Source organism: Alternaria arborescens (assembly GCF_004154835.1).
Source record: "Alternaria arborescens strain FERA 675 chromosome Unknown contig_3, whole genome shotgun sequence".
NCBI lineage: Eukaryota > Fungi > Ascomycota > Dothideomycetes > Pleosporales > Pleosporaceae > Alternaria > Alternaria arborescens.
The window spans coordinates 486,244-500,029 of NW_021167858.1; the positions used below are offsets into that span (position 1 = coordinate 486,244).

Sequence of the window (13,786 nt, forward strand, 5' to 3'; positions counted from 1 at the left end):
GGGCGTACCCAGCTGGAAATATAGCCTCCAGACTGAAGGGAAAAACCAATCACAGCTGACACTGATCGACCCACGTTGTGGCCACCCAACCTTTGACGTTACTCGTGCACTAGCATGGTTGCGACACTGCCGGATCTGCAACAGCTCAAATATAGATCACTTAGTTCTTTCACTAAGCTTTTCTGTTTCCCTTTGACTATATACTACCTTGACCGGCCCGGGGCCCTGCATGTGTGGTGCTCGTGTTTGCTATCCGCTGTGTTTTGTCGACCCTATGTTAATGAGCGCATAGTGTTTTCTTGCGCTTTACGATACCCCAACTCTCGCTCCTCTTGAGCCGCGTAGACCAAGAGTAGACCGTTTCGCCATGTTGGGAGACAAGAAGAAGTCGAGCCGTCGGCTGTCGAGTTTGTTCGGATCGTCTGGGTCGTCGGAACCGTCATCAGGGTCTACGAATACGAAGTTGAGCCCAACACCTGCTTCGTCAGAGTCCAGCAGCCGCCTGACCAAAGTGCGCAACCGCCTCTCCTCGGCGTCACACCTCACGCCCGAATACCCTCCACCAGCTGCACCCGCATCTCCACGTCAAGTGTCTCTTTCCAATCCCACCATCCAGCCGGTCGACCCTGCCGATCTTGAGCCGCTGGAGCCGCCGCCGCCGCTCGAGGTCCCTTCGCGCGCATCCTCCCCCGCTAGCAGCCGACCAGGAACGCCGAGCTTAGAACCAAGTTCTGAAGGCAAACTCAAGAAACTGCGCAGGAAGAGCGGTCTTTTTGGAGGCCCGCCAGGTGGCATTGAGGGGCTCAATGGCTCGCACAGCAGAACATCGTCCGGCAATGCCAGCCCGCTTGCGTGGATAGTCGGACACAAGGGCAAGGTCCCATACAACCTGACCTTCTTGTTGAACGGCGAAAAGGTAGTCCTCTTTGATCTTGACAATATGGTGCCGAGTGTGCTGACGAGATGAAAGGTACCTGAACTATGGGACGATGCAGGTGACACGTTTGTCTACCTCTTTCCCCGCACATCTGACAAGGGCCCTTCCTTCCGTATCGACTCCTCCGTATACGCAGCATCACAGCTGCTCACCCGCCTCGTACACGGCAGCCTCTACAGCGATGGGAACGTGCCCCCGCTAGATCTGGCAGAAAGAACGTCGCGACGCGTGTCTCGCGAACCCTTTGGCGAACAATCACGGACCGCATCCCCCGACCAAAGCCAGATAGGAAGCTCGGATGAGTCGATATCCAAGGGGTCCAGAGCGCTAAGCGACGCCCTCGATGATGAGTACACAGAAAAGCATTTATACATGCCGATCTCGCTGAGCTCAGACTCAAACATCACGCCTCACGAGCCGCGACTAAACGCAAGCGACACGGACACATTGGTCACCTACCGCAACTTTTTCGCCTTTCTCATTGGCCAGTCGCTGGTCGCTACGGAGCGTCATTCAGACATCTTCGACATATTCCTGCGGATAGGAGACATTTTGTCACACTATGCCTTCTCCAATGTTGATGGATCTACCTTTGGCGAAGTTGCTGCTTCCAGCTTCGACTGCTATGTCGATGAATTGACTCTGGCAGACGTCCGTCACAGCCGCGAGAAGACGATAGAAGCCATTGTATTAGGCGAAAAATTGCGGTCCATGTCGCTATACACGGAAGGCTTTGTCCACGCTGCTGGAAAGTACGACAGCATCAAAGAGCTGGACTCGCCCAAATTTGCCATGATTAGCCCCAAGAGTGCTACGCGACTAGCCCGTGCTGCTATGGACCTGGATAATCGCGAAGCCACCATCAATGGAAAGCTCAAGGACTTTGAGTTCCCGCACATTTTCTCTGGTATTATGAACAGCGCCATGGCAAGCGAAGGCAAGGTCATTAGCTTCAAAAAATGGAGGGCTGCCTTCATGACGATCAAATCTTTTGTTATGGACTACTACCGGCACAAGTACGGTTCATGGCTGCCAAAGGCCAAGTCGAAGAAGAACAACTTAACCACAAGTGGGCTTAACCGATTGGTCCTATTGGAAATTTACCACGACATGTCCAACTTGTATGACCTCCTTGTGGACAGGAAGAACTTGACAAATCGCACTGCGGACGGCTTTATCGCAGAAGACGAGGGAACCGATATCGAATCGATTGTCGCACGTGCGCTGAGAAAGGTTTTGAGCGAATACGACCGTAGCACGCCGCCAGTCGCGCCACCAATTCCTTTTGACCTGCCACTATATCCCATTTCGCAAAACGCAAAGACAGGCGACGCGAAGAAGGATGCGAAAGCTCGTGGGAAAAAGCTACACAAAGACGAAATAGCAAAACTGCTAAAGCAATCGCATAATGCAGACGCCGAACAGCAGACACCGTTCTTGGAGGCTTTCCGCCAGTTTGAGTTCAAGCAAGCCACGGGCTCGAATATGGACGACATGTGGGATATGCGATCGGGACAGTGGCTATTCCTGTACGCCGTCATCCAGTCATTACCCATGTTGATCGTTGATGCACCCGGCGTACGGTTTACCGAGGGCGTGGAATACTTCCTGTGCGAGGTACCTCGAAGCGGTGTACCGTGGGCTCGGGAGGACACAACACGATCTCGAACATGGTTTGGTGTAGCAGGAGGAGCACAGGTCGTCAGCTTACCAACGGATGTTGTCGAACACGGCGTTGAAGGCACCTTCCGACGATCTCACTGTTGGAAGAAGGCACAAGAATGGGCAGCGAACGATACGATTCTCAACGCCGCGATGCAGGAGCTGAATGCAGAAGCTTCGCCATTAGCCCCACCACCTGGCTTCCTGGACCCTTCAAACGCTGCCCGTGGACGATCTCAGAGCCCCGACCGGCGGCGCGAGAGTGTCATGAACCTCGGGTTGGAAGCGTTGCCTTTGCCTCCTGGTGTAGCCCCGCCAATGCCTATGGGCTCGCCCTCGCTGAGACCCGCGTCGAATCACGATCCCAACAAGACATTTGACGACATACTTGGAACGACGCCTGAAAAAGGCAAATCGAAGAAGAAGTCGAAGAAATGAGCCATAGAGGATGGACGACGGGATACGGAATTGATTTTGTTGCATAAAACCGCTTGTTTTCACAATGTTCATACCGCGTTAATGTTTGGTATATGCTGGAGACAGCCATTGGCGGGGCTTTCCAGTCATCTTAGAGCGTTATTTGCATGCACGCGCACAGTATTCATTTATTTTTGACAGCATGAGATGCACCAGCTTTGTAGTAAGGCTGAGGTTGGAAGCTTGATAGAAGTTAGAAAGGCAGATATATTATTAAACTTGTCGCTACCGCGCTTGTCGTTAGTTCCCGCTCCGCATTATCGCCGATATCGTTGTTTGCGTTTACCCACACTAGGACTCATCCACAACTCGTTGCGACTCTGCGGGCTAGTGAGGCTTTGTTTGCTTCGACCGCGGTTTTCGCATCCTCCTGTTCGTCAAGATGACGTCCTCGTTACCTGGAAACCGCGACTTGCCCGTCTCGCAGTACGATCTGGGCACATACTGGGGTCGCGTGCAGCACTCAGCAAATATATCGGATCCGAGGTGAGACACTGCGCGCTGGATATGATGTTTCCTTGCGGATGCTGGGTGTGTGGTGAGTACCACGACTCATGGCTTTTCAATCACTTCTCTCCGTCTCAATTGTCAGTCCAGATCACAACTGACAAACGCGCGAACAGAACCCTCCTCACCTCGTCAGCCAGCCTCGAAAATGCAAAGAAGCTCGTCACCGCGTACAAGACGGGCAAGATCCCAGATATGACACCGGAGCTGTGGAACGCAAAGAAGATCATCGACTCTACCATACATCCAGGTACTACAACCAGCGCAATGGCACGATGAAGGGCAAGGACGCTGACAAAAGTGCAAGACACGGGACAGCCAGTCTTTCTGCCTTTCCGCATGTCGAGCTTTGTTCTGACCAATCTGGTCGTCACGGCTGGGATGCTTACACCAGGTCTTGGGGTATGTAGGAGAAGCTCTATGCTAAGACGGGACGACAATACTGATCGTGTACAGACGGCGGGAACACTAGGATGGCAAGTCACCAACCAGTCCGTCAACGTCGGAATCAACTTCTCCAACGCGAATAAGTCGGTCCCGCTCTCTACCTCAACCATCGTCCAGTCATACCTCACGGCCGTCAGCGCATCCTGCGGTGTCGCACTCGGTCTCAACGCGCTGGTGCCCCGCCTTAAGAGTCTCTCGCCCAATGCAAAAGTCATCGCGGGTCGGTTAGTGCCTTTCGCGGCTGTCGCAACAGCGGGTGCGCTCAATGTGTTCTTGATGCGCGGCGAGGAGATCAGGCAGGGCATCGACGTGTACCCCGCGCTATCAGAAGCTGAGCGACAGCGAGTGGATACAGGCGATCTCGAGATCAAGCCATTGGGCAAGAGCAAGAAAGCGGCCACATTGGCAGTGGGAGAAACAGCGCTGAGTCGTGTGCTCAATGCAACGCCGATCATGGTGCTGCCTCCTCTGATTCTTGTTAGGCTGCAGAAGACCGAGTGGCTTAAGCAGAGGCCTAGGATGGTGACTCCTGTCAACTTGGGTGAGTCAATGTGCAAGTATCTGTGAGATGGTGGTAGGGTTGGCTAACACGCATCAGGACTTATTTTCACGACGTCCATCTTCGCACTACCGCTTGCGCTCGCTGCGTTCCCACAACGTCAAGCTATTAGTGCGAAGACGCTTGAGCCCGAGTTTCATGAGCGCGGTGGCAAGGATGGAATGGTGGAGTTTAACCGTGGGATATGATGGACCGGTACTATAGGTAACATTGACGGTGCTAGTGTATAGGGACAGCGGCAACTGGAATATAGTGTGAGTCTCAAAAAGACACATGCATGATTCTGCAGAGCATGAAGCGTGGCTGCAAGTTGCAAGTAGAGGACATGGTCGCGCTGCTGCATTGCGGCGAAGACGGGTGTCCTGACGATGTGATTGGCTAGAGCACCCAAAGGATCTCGAAAGTCGTGCATAGTACTCGACAAAAGAACTACATAAGACCAAATGTCCTCATTCCAAAAGCAGCTCTAGGCAGCCGTGAATTAAGCTTTAGATAAAACAGCAATCTTAACTCGTGACGTGCGTTGGTCGATATAACGTCAAACTGGCCTTTTGACAAAGACCAGGTGTCAAATAAGTTCGGAACAGGGTAGCTCGACCCCAAGTACATTTACTACGAAACCGCCCACCGATTACACGACAAGAAGAAACACGGTTTCGACCGACACTTCATTCACACCGCTTTTTCTTGGGATAGATTCCCAATCCTTCTCTTTTCTTCTATCGAGGCTTGCTACTCGAATACATACCCTGCTCCTTCCCCGCGACGCACATCCCACTACAACCCTCCCGCGCCTGCACGTTAACGACACATTGCACTCTCCCACACCACCACACATCATGGCGCCACCCGGACGCCGGAGAGGTAACCTCTCGCCCGGAACAATCCTCCTCGGTCTCTTTTTCCTCTTCTCGTCCACCGCATCCGCCGCCTCAGCAGTGCTGGGTGTCGATCTGGGCACCGAATACATCAAAGCCGCACTAGTAAAGCCTGGCATTCCCCTCGAAATCGTCCTCACCAAAGACTCGAAACGGAAAGAAACATCGGCCGTTGCCTTCAAGCCATCGAAAGGCGGTGCGCTTCCCGCTGGCTCCTTCCCCGAACGCTTCTACGGCGGCGACGCGATTGCGTTGCAAGGACGATTCCCAGGCGATGTATACCCTAACCTGAAACACCTTCTTGGTGTATCGAGTGAGAGCGATATTGTGGGCACGTACAAGGAGAGATACCCCGCGTTGGAGGTTACAGGCACAGAGGGTCGCAAGACGGTCAGCTTCCAGAGCGGCGTTTTCTCAGAGGATAAATCATACACAGTCGAGGAACTATTGGCGATGGAGTTAAAGAACGTCAGAGAGAACGCAAAGGCGCTCGCAGGCAAGGGATACGATATCCAGGACGTTGTCTTTACCGTCCCGGCCTTTTACACGGTAGATGAGAGGCGTGCACTTGAGATTGCCGCAAGATTGGCTGGTCTCAAGGTGCTTAGCGTCGTGTCGGATGGTCTGGCTGTTGGTCTCAACTACGCTACAGGTAGGACATTCCCTGATGTTACAAAGGATGGCAAGCCGGAGATCAACCTGGTCTTCGATATGGGTGCTGGATCTTTGTCTGCTACTATTCTCAAATTCCAAGGCAGGACTGTCAAGGACGTTGGAAGGCGCAACAAGACTATCCAGGAGGTTCAGGTTATGGGCACTGGATGGGACAGGACTCTTGGAGGTGATGCGCTCAACTCGCTCATTGTCGACGATATGGTGGCTACTTTCGTTGAGCTGCCTGCTGCCAAGAGCGCTTCTTTCACCGCGGACAAGGTCAAGACCCATGGACGTACCGCTGCGAAGCTCTTCAAGGAGGCTGAGAGGGTTCGTCAGATGCTCAGCGCCAACAAGGAGACCACATCCTTTTTCGAGAGCTTCTACGAGGATGTCGACTTCCGATACAAACTCCCTCGCGCTAGATTCGAGGAGCTTGCCGCTACCTATGCCCAACGCATCGATGGACCCATCAACAGAGCTCTGGAAGCTGCTGGACTCACATTCGCTGACATCGACTCCGTCATCGTCCACGGTGGCGCAAGCCGTACACCTTTCGTCCAGGCTCGTCTCGAGGCTGTCGCAGGCAAGAGTAAGATCAGGGCGAATGTCAACGCCGACGAGGCCGCCGTATTCGGTGCTGCTTTCAAGGCCGCTGGTCTCAGCCCGTCTTTCCGCGTCAAGGAGATTCGTGATTCGGATACCCAGGGTTACAACCACGGTTACCAGTACATGTTTAACATGAAGGACCGCGACCAGAAGATCTTCACCCCCAGCACCAAGCTTGGAGCGACCAAGGATCTGCCATTCCAGATGATGGGCGAGTTTGAGTTCACCATGTACCAGGCCATCCCTGGTGCTAATGGCGAGGTGTCAAAGGAGCCCACTCTTCACTTCCAGAGCGGTAACCTGACTCAGGTTGTTACAAACATGATCAATGACGACAAGTGCGACCGTGATTCCTTTAACAACTACGTACAAGTCAGGCTTAGCCCTGTTACCGGTACTCCTGAAGTCTTGTCCGCGTGGGTTACCTGCGAGACTGAGAGCGAGGAGGTCAAGGGCGGGATTGTTGATGGCGTTAAGAACCTGTTTGGAATGGGTGGCAAGAAAGACCAGGAGCCGTTGAAGGAGAGTGAGAGCTCGTCTTCTTCGTCCGCTTCCAAGTCATCTTCGAAATCTTCATCGTCTTCGTCTTCGGCGGGTGCCGAGAGCACTGATGCTGCGAAGGCTGGCGAGAAGAAAATTAAGACCATTCGATCGGCAATTACATACGATGTTGAGCAGCTAGGATACAAGAAGTTCCCTCGTAAGGAGCTGAAGAGGATGCAAGACAGGTGAGTCCGTGGACGGTGCTCGACTTCTTCACACGCTAATTTTGAATAGGCTCGCTGCTTTCGATTCGTCGGACAAGTCTCGCCGCGTTCGCGAAGAGGTCTTGAACTCGCTTGAAGCCTTCACTTACCGTGCCCGTGATTACATTGAGGATGAGTCGTTCATCGGTGCTTCCACCTCTGCTGTCCGCTCGACACTCGAGACGACGCTCGAAGCCGCTTCAGAGTGGATGTACTCTGGCGGAGCAGATGCAGATGAGAAGACTCTCAGAAGCAAGTTGAAGGAGCTCGAGGACATTGTCAACCCCGTTCTCAAGCGCAAAGACGAGGCTTCCAAGCGGCCTGACGCCATCAAAGAACTCAAGGACACCATCGCTCACATCAAGGAAGTCGAGCAGCTAGTGAATGGTCAGATCAAGACCCAATCAGCCGAGAGCTCCAAGAGCAGTGAAGCAGTATCTAAGGCTTCTGCTGCCGCTGCCGCCCCGCCATCTCCCGACCCTAGGGACGAGCTTGACGACGAAGCAGATGCACCCGCCGCACCTGAAATCACTGAAGTTCCTACTGTTTACACGGAAGACGACCTAAAGACTGTCCAGGACTACGCCTCAAAAGCACAAGCATGGCTTGACGAGAATGAGGCTAAGCAGAGCAAACTCACACCCACCGACGATCCGGCTTTTACCGTCAAGGACATTCTTGCTGAGAAGAAGAAGCTAGATGACGTCGTCATGGACATGATGATGAAGAAAATGAAGCACTTCAAGCCTCCGACGCAATCTTCCAAGTCAAAGACTACGAAGGCCAAGGCGACAAAGTCCAAGGCCAAGAAATCGGCCACCAAAACTAAAAAGGCAACCAAGGAAACCGAGAAGCCTGCTGCGGCAGAACATCCTCACCCGGACTCTCAACAGCAGGTCGAGGACATGGAGAATGGAGATATCAAACATCAGGCGCATGGGGGTGAAGCGCCCAGTCAGCAGGAGATTGAGGAAGCATTGAGGAAGGCGGGCATCTACGCTGAGAATGCGGAGAAGAAGGAGGGGAGAGAGGGTGGACCGGATGAGTTGTAGACGAGAAGCAGACCAATGATGAGGAAAGTCTAGCGTTAGATCGAGGTTGTTAGATTCACTTGGACGACAATGTAAATGATGCAAACGTATTCAGTGCTGAAAGTTCACCTTCTTTTTCTGATTGATCTTCAGTCTGCTTGTCATAGTACTCTACGAGCTGAGCACTTGCAAACATCTGTTATGCAAGTCAAATCGACTCGTGATGCATATGGAGCTGGCATCGAGCCTAGTCTTCTCCCGCATATGTCTAGTCCAGAAAAAAACATATGATGCTGCAATTTGTTTCAAGATTTACCGAACAAGGGCTTCACGATGGATCTCATCATGTAAGGTGCGGAGTATGCCTTGTACGGAAGTGTGAGCCGATGCAGGGTGTGCTGGCTACTGTGGTGGTGGAATATTCACGTCTTTGTTCGTGTGCGTGTGATGAATGAGTCGAACGAGAGGGGTAGTGCCCCACAGAGCGATACGTGGACAAGAAGCGTCTGGCGAAACTTGGACAAAATTGCTGTGCATCGTGAGGTTTGTTGTAGACCATGGTACGCTAAGTTTGACTTTGGAGCTACATTTGTTTTCTACTTGGTGGATGAAGTAGTCGGTTCAATAGCTCGAGGTTTGACTGCTGCTCACTTTCGCTTGTCGCTATGCGCGCCTGCGATGGTTTCTCGTCTGGTGGGGGTTTGGTTATCTTTGAGTAGTCATGTTACATGTTGCAGAATGAGGCTGCACTTGCATGAAGAAGGACCCAGATCCTATCAAAGGCGAAGAATACTAACGGAGACATACAAGCGGGAACACTGCCGGGGGCTGCACCGATAGAAATCCAGCGCGTCAACGATTTTCCGTGCGCTTTAACAATTGAAGCGTTCGCGGTGTGCAGAAAGTATGGGGCTGGAGAGGACTAGCCACCGTTATTGTACCTTTTGCGGCTACTCCCAACAACCGTGCCGCGCTAAAGTGTCGGTGTGGTAAACAAACGCCAGCACGCTTTTGACACGTCGACAACGCACGCACTAGCCATCCCAACCACCTCTCGTCCAACCCCCCACCGGGTGCCGCCTCGGCTCTCGATGAATTTCAGATGATGGGATCCCTGAACTTGATTTCTACCCAGTCCACCATTGTTCATTCACGACCTTGAGATACACCTGCTTGTAAGAATTGTTGCACAGAGCGACAAGAAGGTCCGACATGACTACTACTATGCACCACCCCTCACCGCAGCCGGGCCTTACCTCATTCGCCATCTACGAAGACCCACAGGATCGCGAACCCATGTCACCCTCGGAACTCTTCGAGGGCAGTGACTCGTACCACTCCGAACGCTCGTTCCCAATGGCCCACGACCTTGTACATAGCATTGAGCTGCAGCAACAGGAGCCCGACGACGAACCACAGCCCTACCGCAGCTCATACACATCACGCCCCGGATCACAACAACGAATGATGTCAAATTACAGCTTCGTCTCGGCTATTCCGTCAGAATCCTCGATAGCTTCCAAGCCTGCCTTGCCTGCCAACGAAGCTGGTGCGCGAGCCCGAAAGGAACGCCCGCGCTTCCGGAATACAGAGTCTGTTCGCGCTATGCAGATGTCGTCGCCTCCACCAATGCTCGCACATCAAACCTCACAGGAACGGTTGAAGGGATCCTTCAAGCTGGCTACACCCAGCAGAAGCGGAAGGTCCGAATCCGATGTAACAAGACAGTCTACTGGGTCACGGAGAAGGAGCATACGGGAGCCTCACAGTCCGAGACCCACCCCCACACCGCAACAGGCACCGCTTGTCTTGTTGCATGTCACCATTCTGCCCATGCAGGTACCATACTCGCACGACATCATGGCTAGGATCATGCCGGATTGGCTAGTGGAAAACTACAAGCTGTTGGAGGAGAAGCTACAGGATATTATTCTGATGCGACGTGGGCTTCTCATCCCGCATCCTCGGGATGAATACGACCTGCTTGAGGAACGCATCCTGGAGAGCTTGGAGCTGAAGACACCCCGACTGCTTCCGTGCGGTCACTTTGTACCACCTGAGGACGAGGACGACCGGGAAGACGAAGACGATGTCGCCAGCGTCGGCGACGAGAACACTGGCCGGGGTAGTCGTATGAGTGGAGGCACCTTGACCGAAGGAAGCAACACTTCGGCCAACGGTGACCACAGCATGTGCATAGACTGCCACCGTGAACTCAAGAAGCCTGGCAAGGGTATCGGTGCAGGTACACGGAAATGGGACATCAAGATCTACGCCGCCAACGGTCTGATGCGATCTGCCGCATGGCAAGCATGCTGGAATGACATGGAGAGATGCGATGTCGAGATACACCCCTGGATCCCCGAAGAAGTCCGCAAGACCCTAGAGCGCCGGGCTCAAGAAGAGCAAGAAGCAGACAAGCGCAAGCAGCTATACACCGTGGAACTCCAACGTCAAATTCAAGAAGCCGCAGCCAAAACAAAGATTCTGGAAGAGGAAGCCAACGAGAAGAAGCGTAAAGAAGAAGCCGAACTACAAAAATCCTTCGAGGAGGCCGCCGCTGCTCTACAAAAAAGTATCGAGGAGAAGGCGGCCGAAAAGAAGAAGTTTGAAGAAGATCTTCAGGCCAAACTCAACGAAGCGAAAGAAGCTGTCCGTCTCGAGCTCGAAGCTAAAGCAATCGCCGAATCTGACGCAGTCGCCCAACGCCTCCGCGCCCTTGAGTCTGCTATCAAGGAACAAGAGAAGGCTGAGGCTGAAGCCTCTCACCGCCTTCGATCGGATCAGATTCCTCTAAGCACGCTGATGAAGAACTATGTCATCCTTCTTCTGAGCGACAAGCGCAATTTCGTTATTCTGCTGTTGGCTGTCGCTGTCGCATATCTCGCGATGGGTATGCGGGCTGCTCAACAACAATCACCATTGTCGTCGCAGATGCTCGAGCTACCTACCGAGGTTGCTGCCCAGATGCCGAATCCTGTTACGGCGACTATGACTGCTACGGCTTACTCTACTTTCACAGTCACTGAGTTCCAGACCCCTACTGCTATTCCGGTTCTTGCTGCTGCGGACCCGGAAATTGAAGTTGCTGAGGTTGAGGCCGAGATTGAACCTGAAGCTGAGGCTGAGGTCATTCTTAACGAGGTGGTGGTTGAGGAAGTGTCTACCAGCTCTGTAGCAGAGCTTCCTCTCGCGGAAGAGTCTGCTCCCACCACCATGGAAGACAACATTGTCGTCGACCAAACACCAACCGAAGCTTCCTCCTGCGCTCTGGAGGCAGTCTTCCCAGCCTCGCTTGCCTTTTGCGCCGCATCGGCTTAGCGACGGCCACTCATGCTTTCCTTTCTTTCCAATTTATCACGCATACACTCACGGCCTCAAGCATCCACATTCACCTACCATATCATGTTTCATGTTCATGACGTTATGTAGCGCATTTCGACGAAGATATCCCCCTCGTTTTACTGTTGTCACGGCTTTCTTAATCTTCTTTTCACGGCATTATTCAGGCATAGCGGGCATGGTGTTGAAACCCTGGATCTGGGGATTGCATAGTTGCAGACAGTTCTATACCAATGAAGATCTGATATCATTACAATGTTTGCTCTCATCCATCTGTGTCATGACAGAAAAGTGTGCTTAGACTCCGAGACAGGTTTTGTGGGCGCTTCCCTAAGTATCTGTAACCATGATCAGTAGATGTGTACCATGGAGGTGAACAGAGTAAACTGGAAGATGACTCGGTATTACGGATACTCTGGTAGTTGAGTAGACAGATCTTCATCATCATCAGATTTGTATCCAACAGATTGTCCCATGCAACATCATTATACACAAACCCATTCCTCGTCTCTCCCGATCATACACTATGACCGCACCCCAACAGCTCAATCCTCAGCGATGCCTTGCTTCCTCAGCTCCTCTCTCCTCTTGCTGCTCCTGCCCTTGGCCTCCTCAACCCACGACTCATACTCGCCTTCACCCGCGTCCAACTTCGCCCTCACAACACCTTTCAGCAACTCTCCCACAAACCCTACGAAATTATGCCTCCTTAACGAGTTCTCCCACAGCCACTTGGCGCGCTTGTCCTCCTGCTCTTCGAGTTCGTCCTCGTCGCCGATTTCGCGTGCGCGGATACGCAGGTCGCGACAGCAAGCCATGAGGTTGAAACGGATTTCTGTGGCGGGATAACGGGCGATGCGGCGTTGGAGGACAGGAATTATTTTGCTGGGGAATTCTGTAGGCGTGCAGGAGCCGTGAAGGATAGGGGCTGGTTGGAGGCCGTCAAGTTCGTAGAGTTTGCCGTTTATACTTGTGTAACTGTTTGTTCGTCCTATTAGCTCAACTCCTATAGCTGCTTGGGGTACCGAGGGTGGGCTTACGCGATGAAGTGGAAGACGTCGTCGTCCTCGGTGGCTGTCCGCTGTGTTTCGTCGACAAAAGGTGAAGATCGCGCAAACGAGTTGTGGGTTTCGCGGATGAGGTCCGAGTTTGAGAGTGTTTCTCCACGTAGCTGTTCTCCTTATCAGCTACTTCATCTTGGTGCTTCGCTGACTTGACGCACCTCTGGTGGAAAGTCACCAGCGAATTCCTTGAACTCCTTCAGCTCCTTGCCGATTTCGACCTCCTCTTCTCGATTCAGCAAAAGCGACACTATCGCCTGTGTACCGCATGCGTTTTGTATTGTTTGCGCGGGGAAGAAGAGGGTGTTTGCCGCCTCATGGTCGTAGGTGCCATCTTTCGGTACGTCGCTGGGTTTCTCGCCTGTGGGATATTTGAAGAGAAAGATCACACCGTAAAGGGTACCGAGGGCTTGTAGGGCCGTAGCGTCGAGAGAGGTGAGTTCTTCGAACTCGACGCCCTTAACACCGAGCTTCTCGATGAGGTATGTAAACACACCCTAGGATAGTCAGCAAGCTATTCTCTCAAAGAACTTGTACACTCACAGCATCAGACTCGATAGTATTCCAGCCTCCCGACATAGTTGCGCGTAGAGGTAGAGCGGTGTGGTTTGCTATGAGTTGTCGATGCGTTGAACCTACGCCATCGAAGGCGCCGCCGGAACAACTGCTCGGCCCGCGATTCGGAACGGTTCCGATGCCCCACCATGATGAGTGAACAAGGTCTTCCCATGTCTTGACATGTCTTACCCCTCTAACTGGTAGCATTCAGATGCATCTTCTCGTATTACCAAGAAGTCTCGGCATACTTAGATCTGGCCGCGACTCTCTATCAACATGTCAACTTTTGAGCATCTATCACCATAGTCAATTATCCAA

At 52.8% G+C, this 13,786-nt stretch overlaps 5 protein-coding genes across 5 annotated transcripts; 4 read left to right on the forward strand and 1 right to left on the reverse strand.

Moving 5' to 3' along the window:
* Window positions 1-367: 367 nt before the first annotated feature.
* AA0111_g1623 (hypothetical protein) lies at window positions 368-3,037 on the forward strand (the record flags this gene model as incomplete). The annotated part of the gene is made up of 2 exons (XM_028647303.1): window positions 368-916; window positions 971-3,037. 2 exons carry the CDS (start codon window positions 368-370, stop codon window positions 3,035-3,037), a joined length of 2,616 nt encoding a protein of 871 aa, XP_028510961.1.
* Window positions 3,038-3,458: 421 nt separating this feature from the next.
* On the forward strand, window positions 3,459-4,777 carry AA0111_g1624 (putative mitochondrial transport protein; the record flags this gene model as incomplete). The annotated part of the gene is made up of 5 exons (XM_028647304.1): window positions 3,459-3,562; window positions 3,700-3,833; window positions 3,891-3,985; window positions 4,040-4,571; window positions 4,629-4,777. The coding sequence occupies 5 exons, from the start codon at window positions 3,459-3,461 to the stop codon at window positions 4,775-4,777; spliced, it is 1,014 nt and encodes a 337-aa protein (XP_028510964.1).
* A 651-nt stretch (window positions 4,778-5,428) lies between these two features.
* On the forward strand, window positions 5,429-8,528 carry AA0111_g1625 (hypothetical protein; the record flags this gene model as incomplete). Its single annotated transcript, XM_028647305.1, has 2 exons — window positions 5,429-7,458; window positions 7,508-8,528. 2 exons carry the CDS (start codon window positions 5,429-5,431, stop codon window positions 8,526-8,528), a joined length of 3,051 nt encoding a protein of 1,016 aa, XP_028510963.1.
* Window positions 8,529-9,719: 1,191 nt separating this feature from the next.
* AA0111_g1626 (hypothetical protein) lies at window positions 9,720-11,828 on the forward strand (the record flags this gene model as incomplete). Its single annotated transcript, XM_028647306.1, has 1 exon — window positions 9,720-11,828. One exon carries the CDS (start codon window positions 9,720-9,722, stop codon window positions 11,826-11,828), a length of 2,109 nt encoding a protein of 702 aa, XP_028510966.1.
* Window positions 11,829-12,394: 566 nt separating this feature from the next.
* On the reverse strand, window positions 12,395-13,489 carry AA0111_g1627 (hypothetical protein; the record flags this gene model as incomplete). Its single annotated transcript, XM_028647307.1, has 4 exons — window positions 12,395-12,827; window positions 12,890-13,020; window positions 13,072-13,407; window positions 13,454-13,489. 4 exons carry the CDS (start codon window positions 13,487-13,489, stop codon window positions 12,395-12,397), a joined length of 936 nt encoding a protein of 311 aa, XP_028510965.1.
* Between the last annotated feature and the right edge of the window lie 297 nt (window positions 13,490-13,786).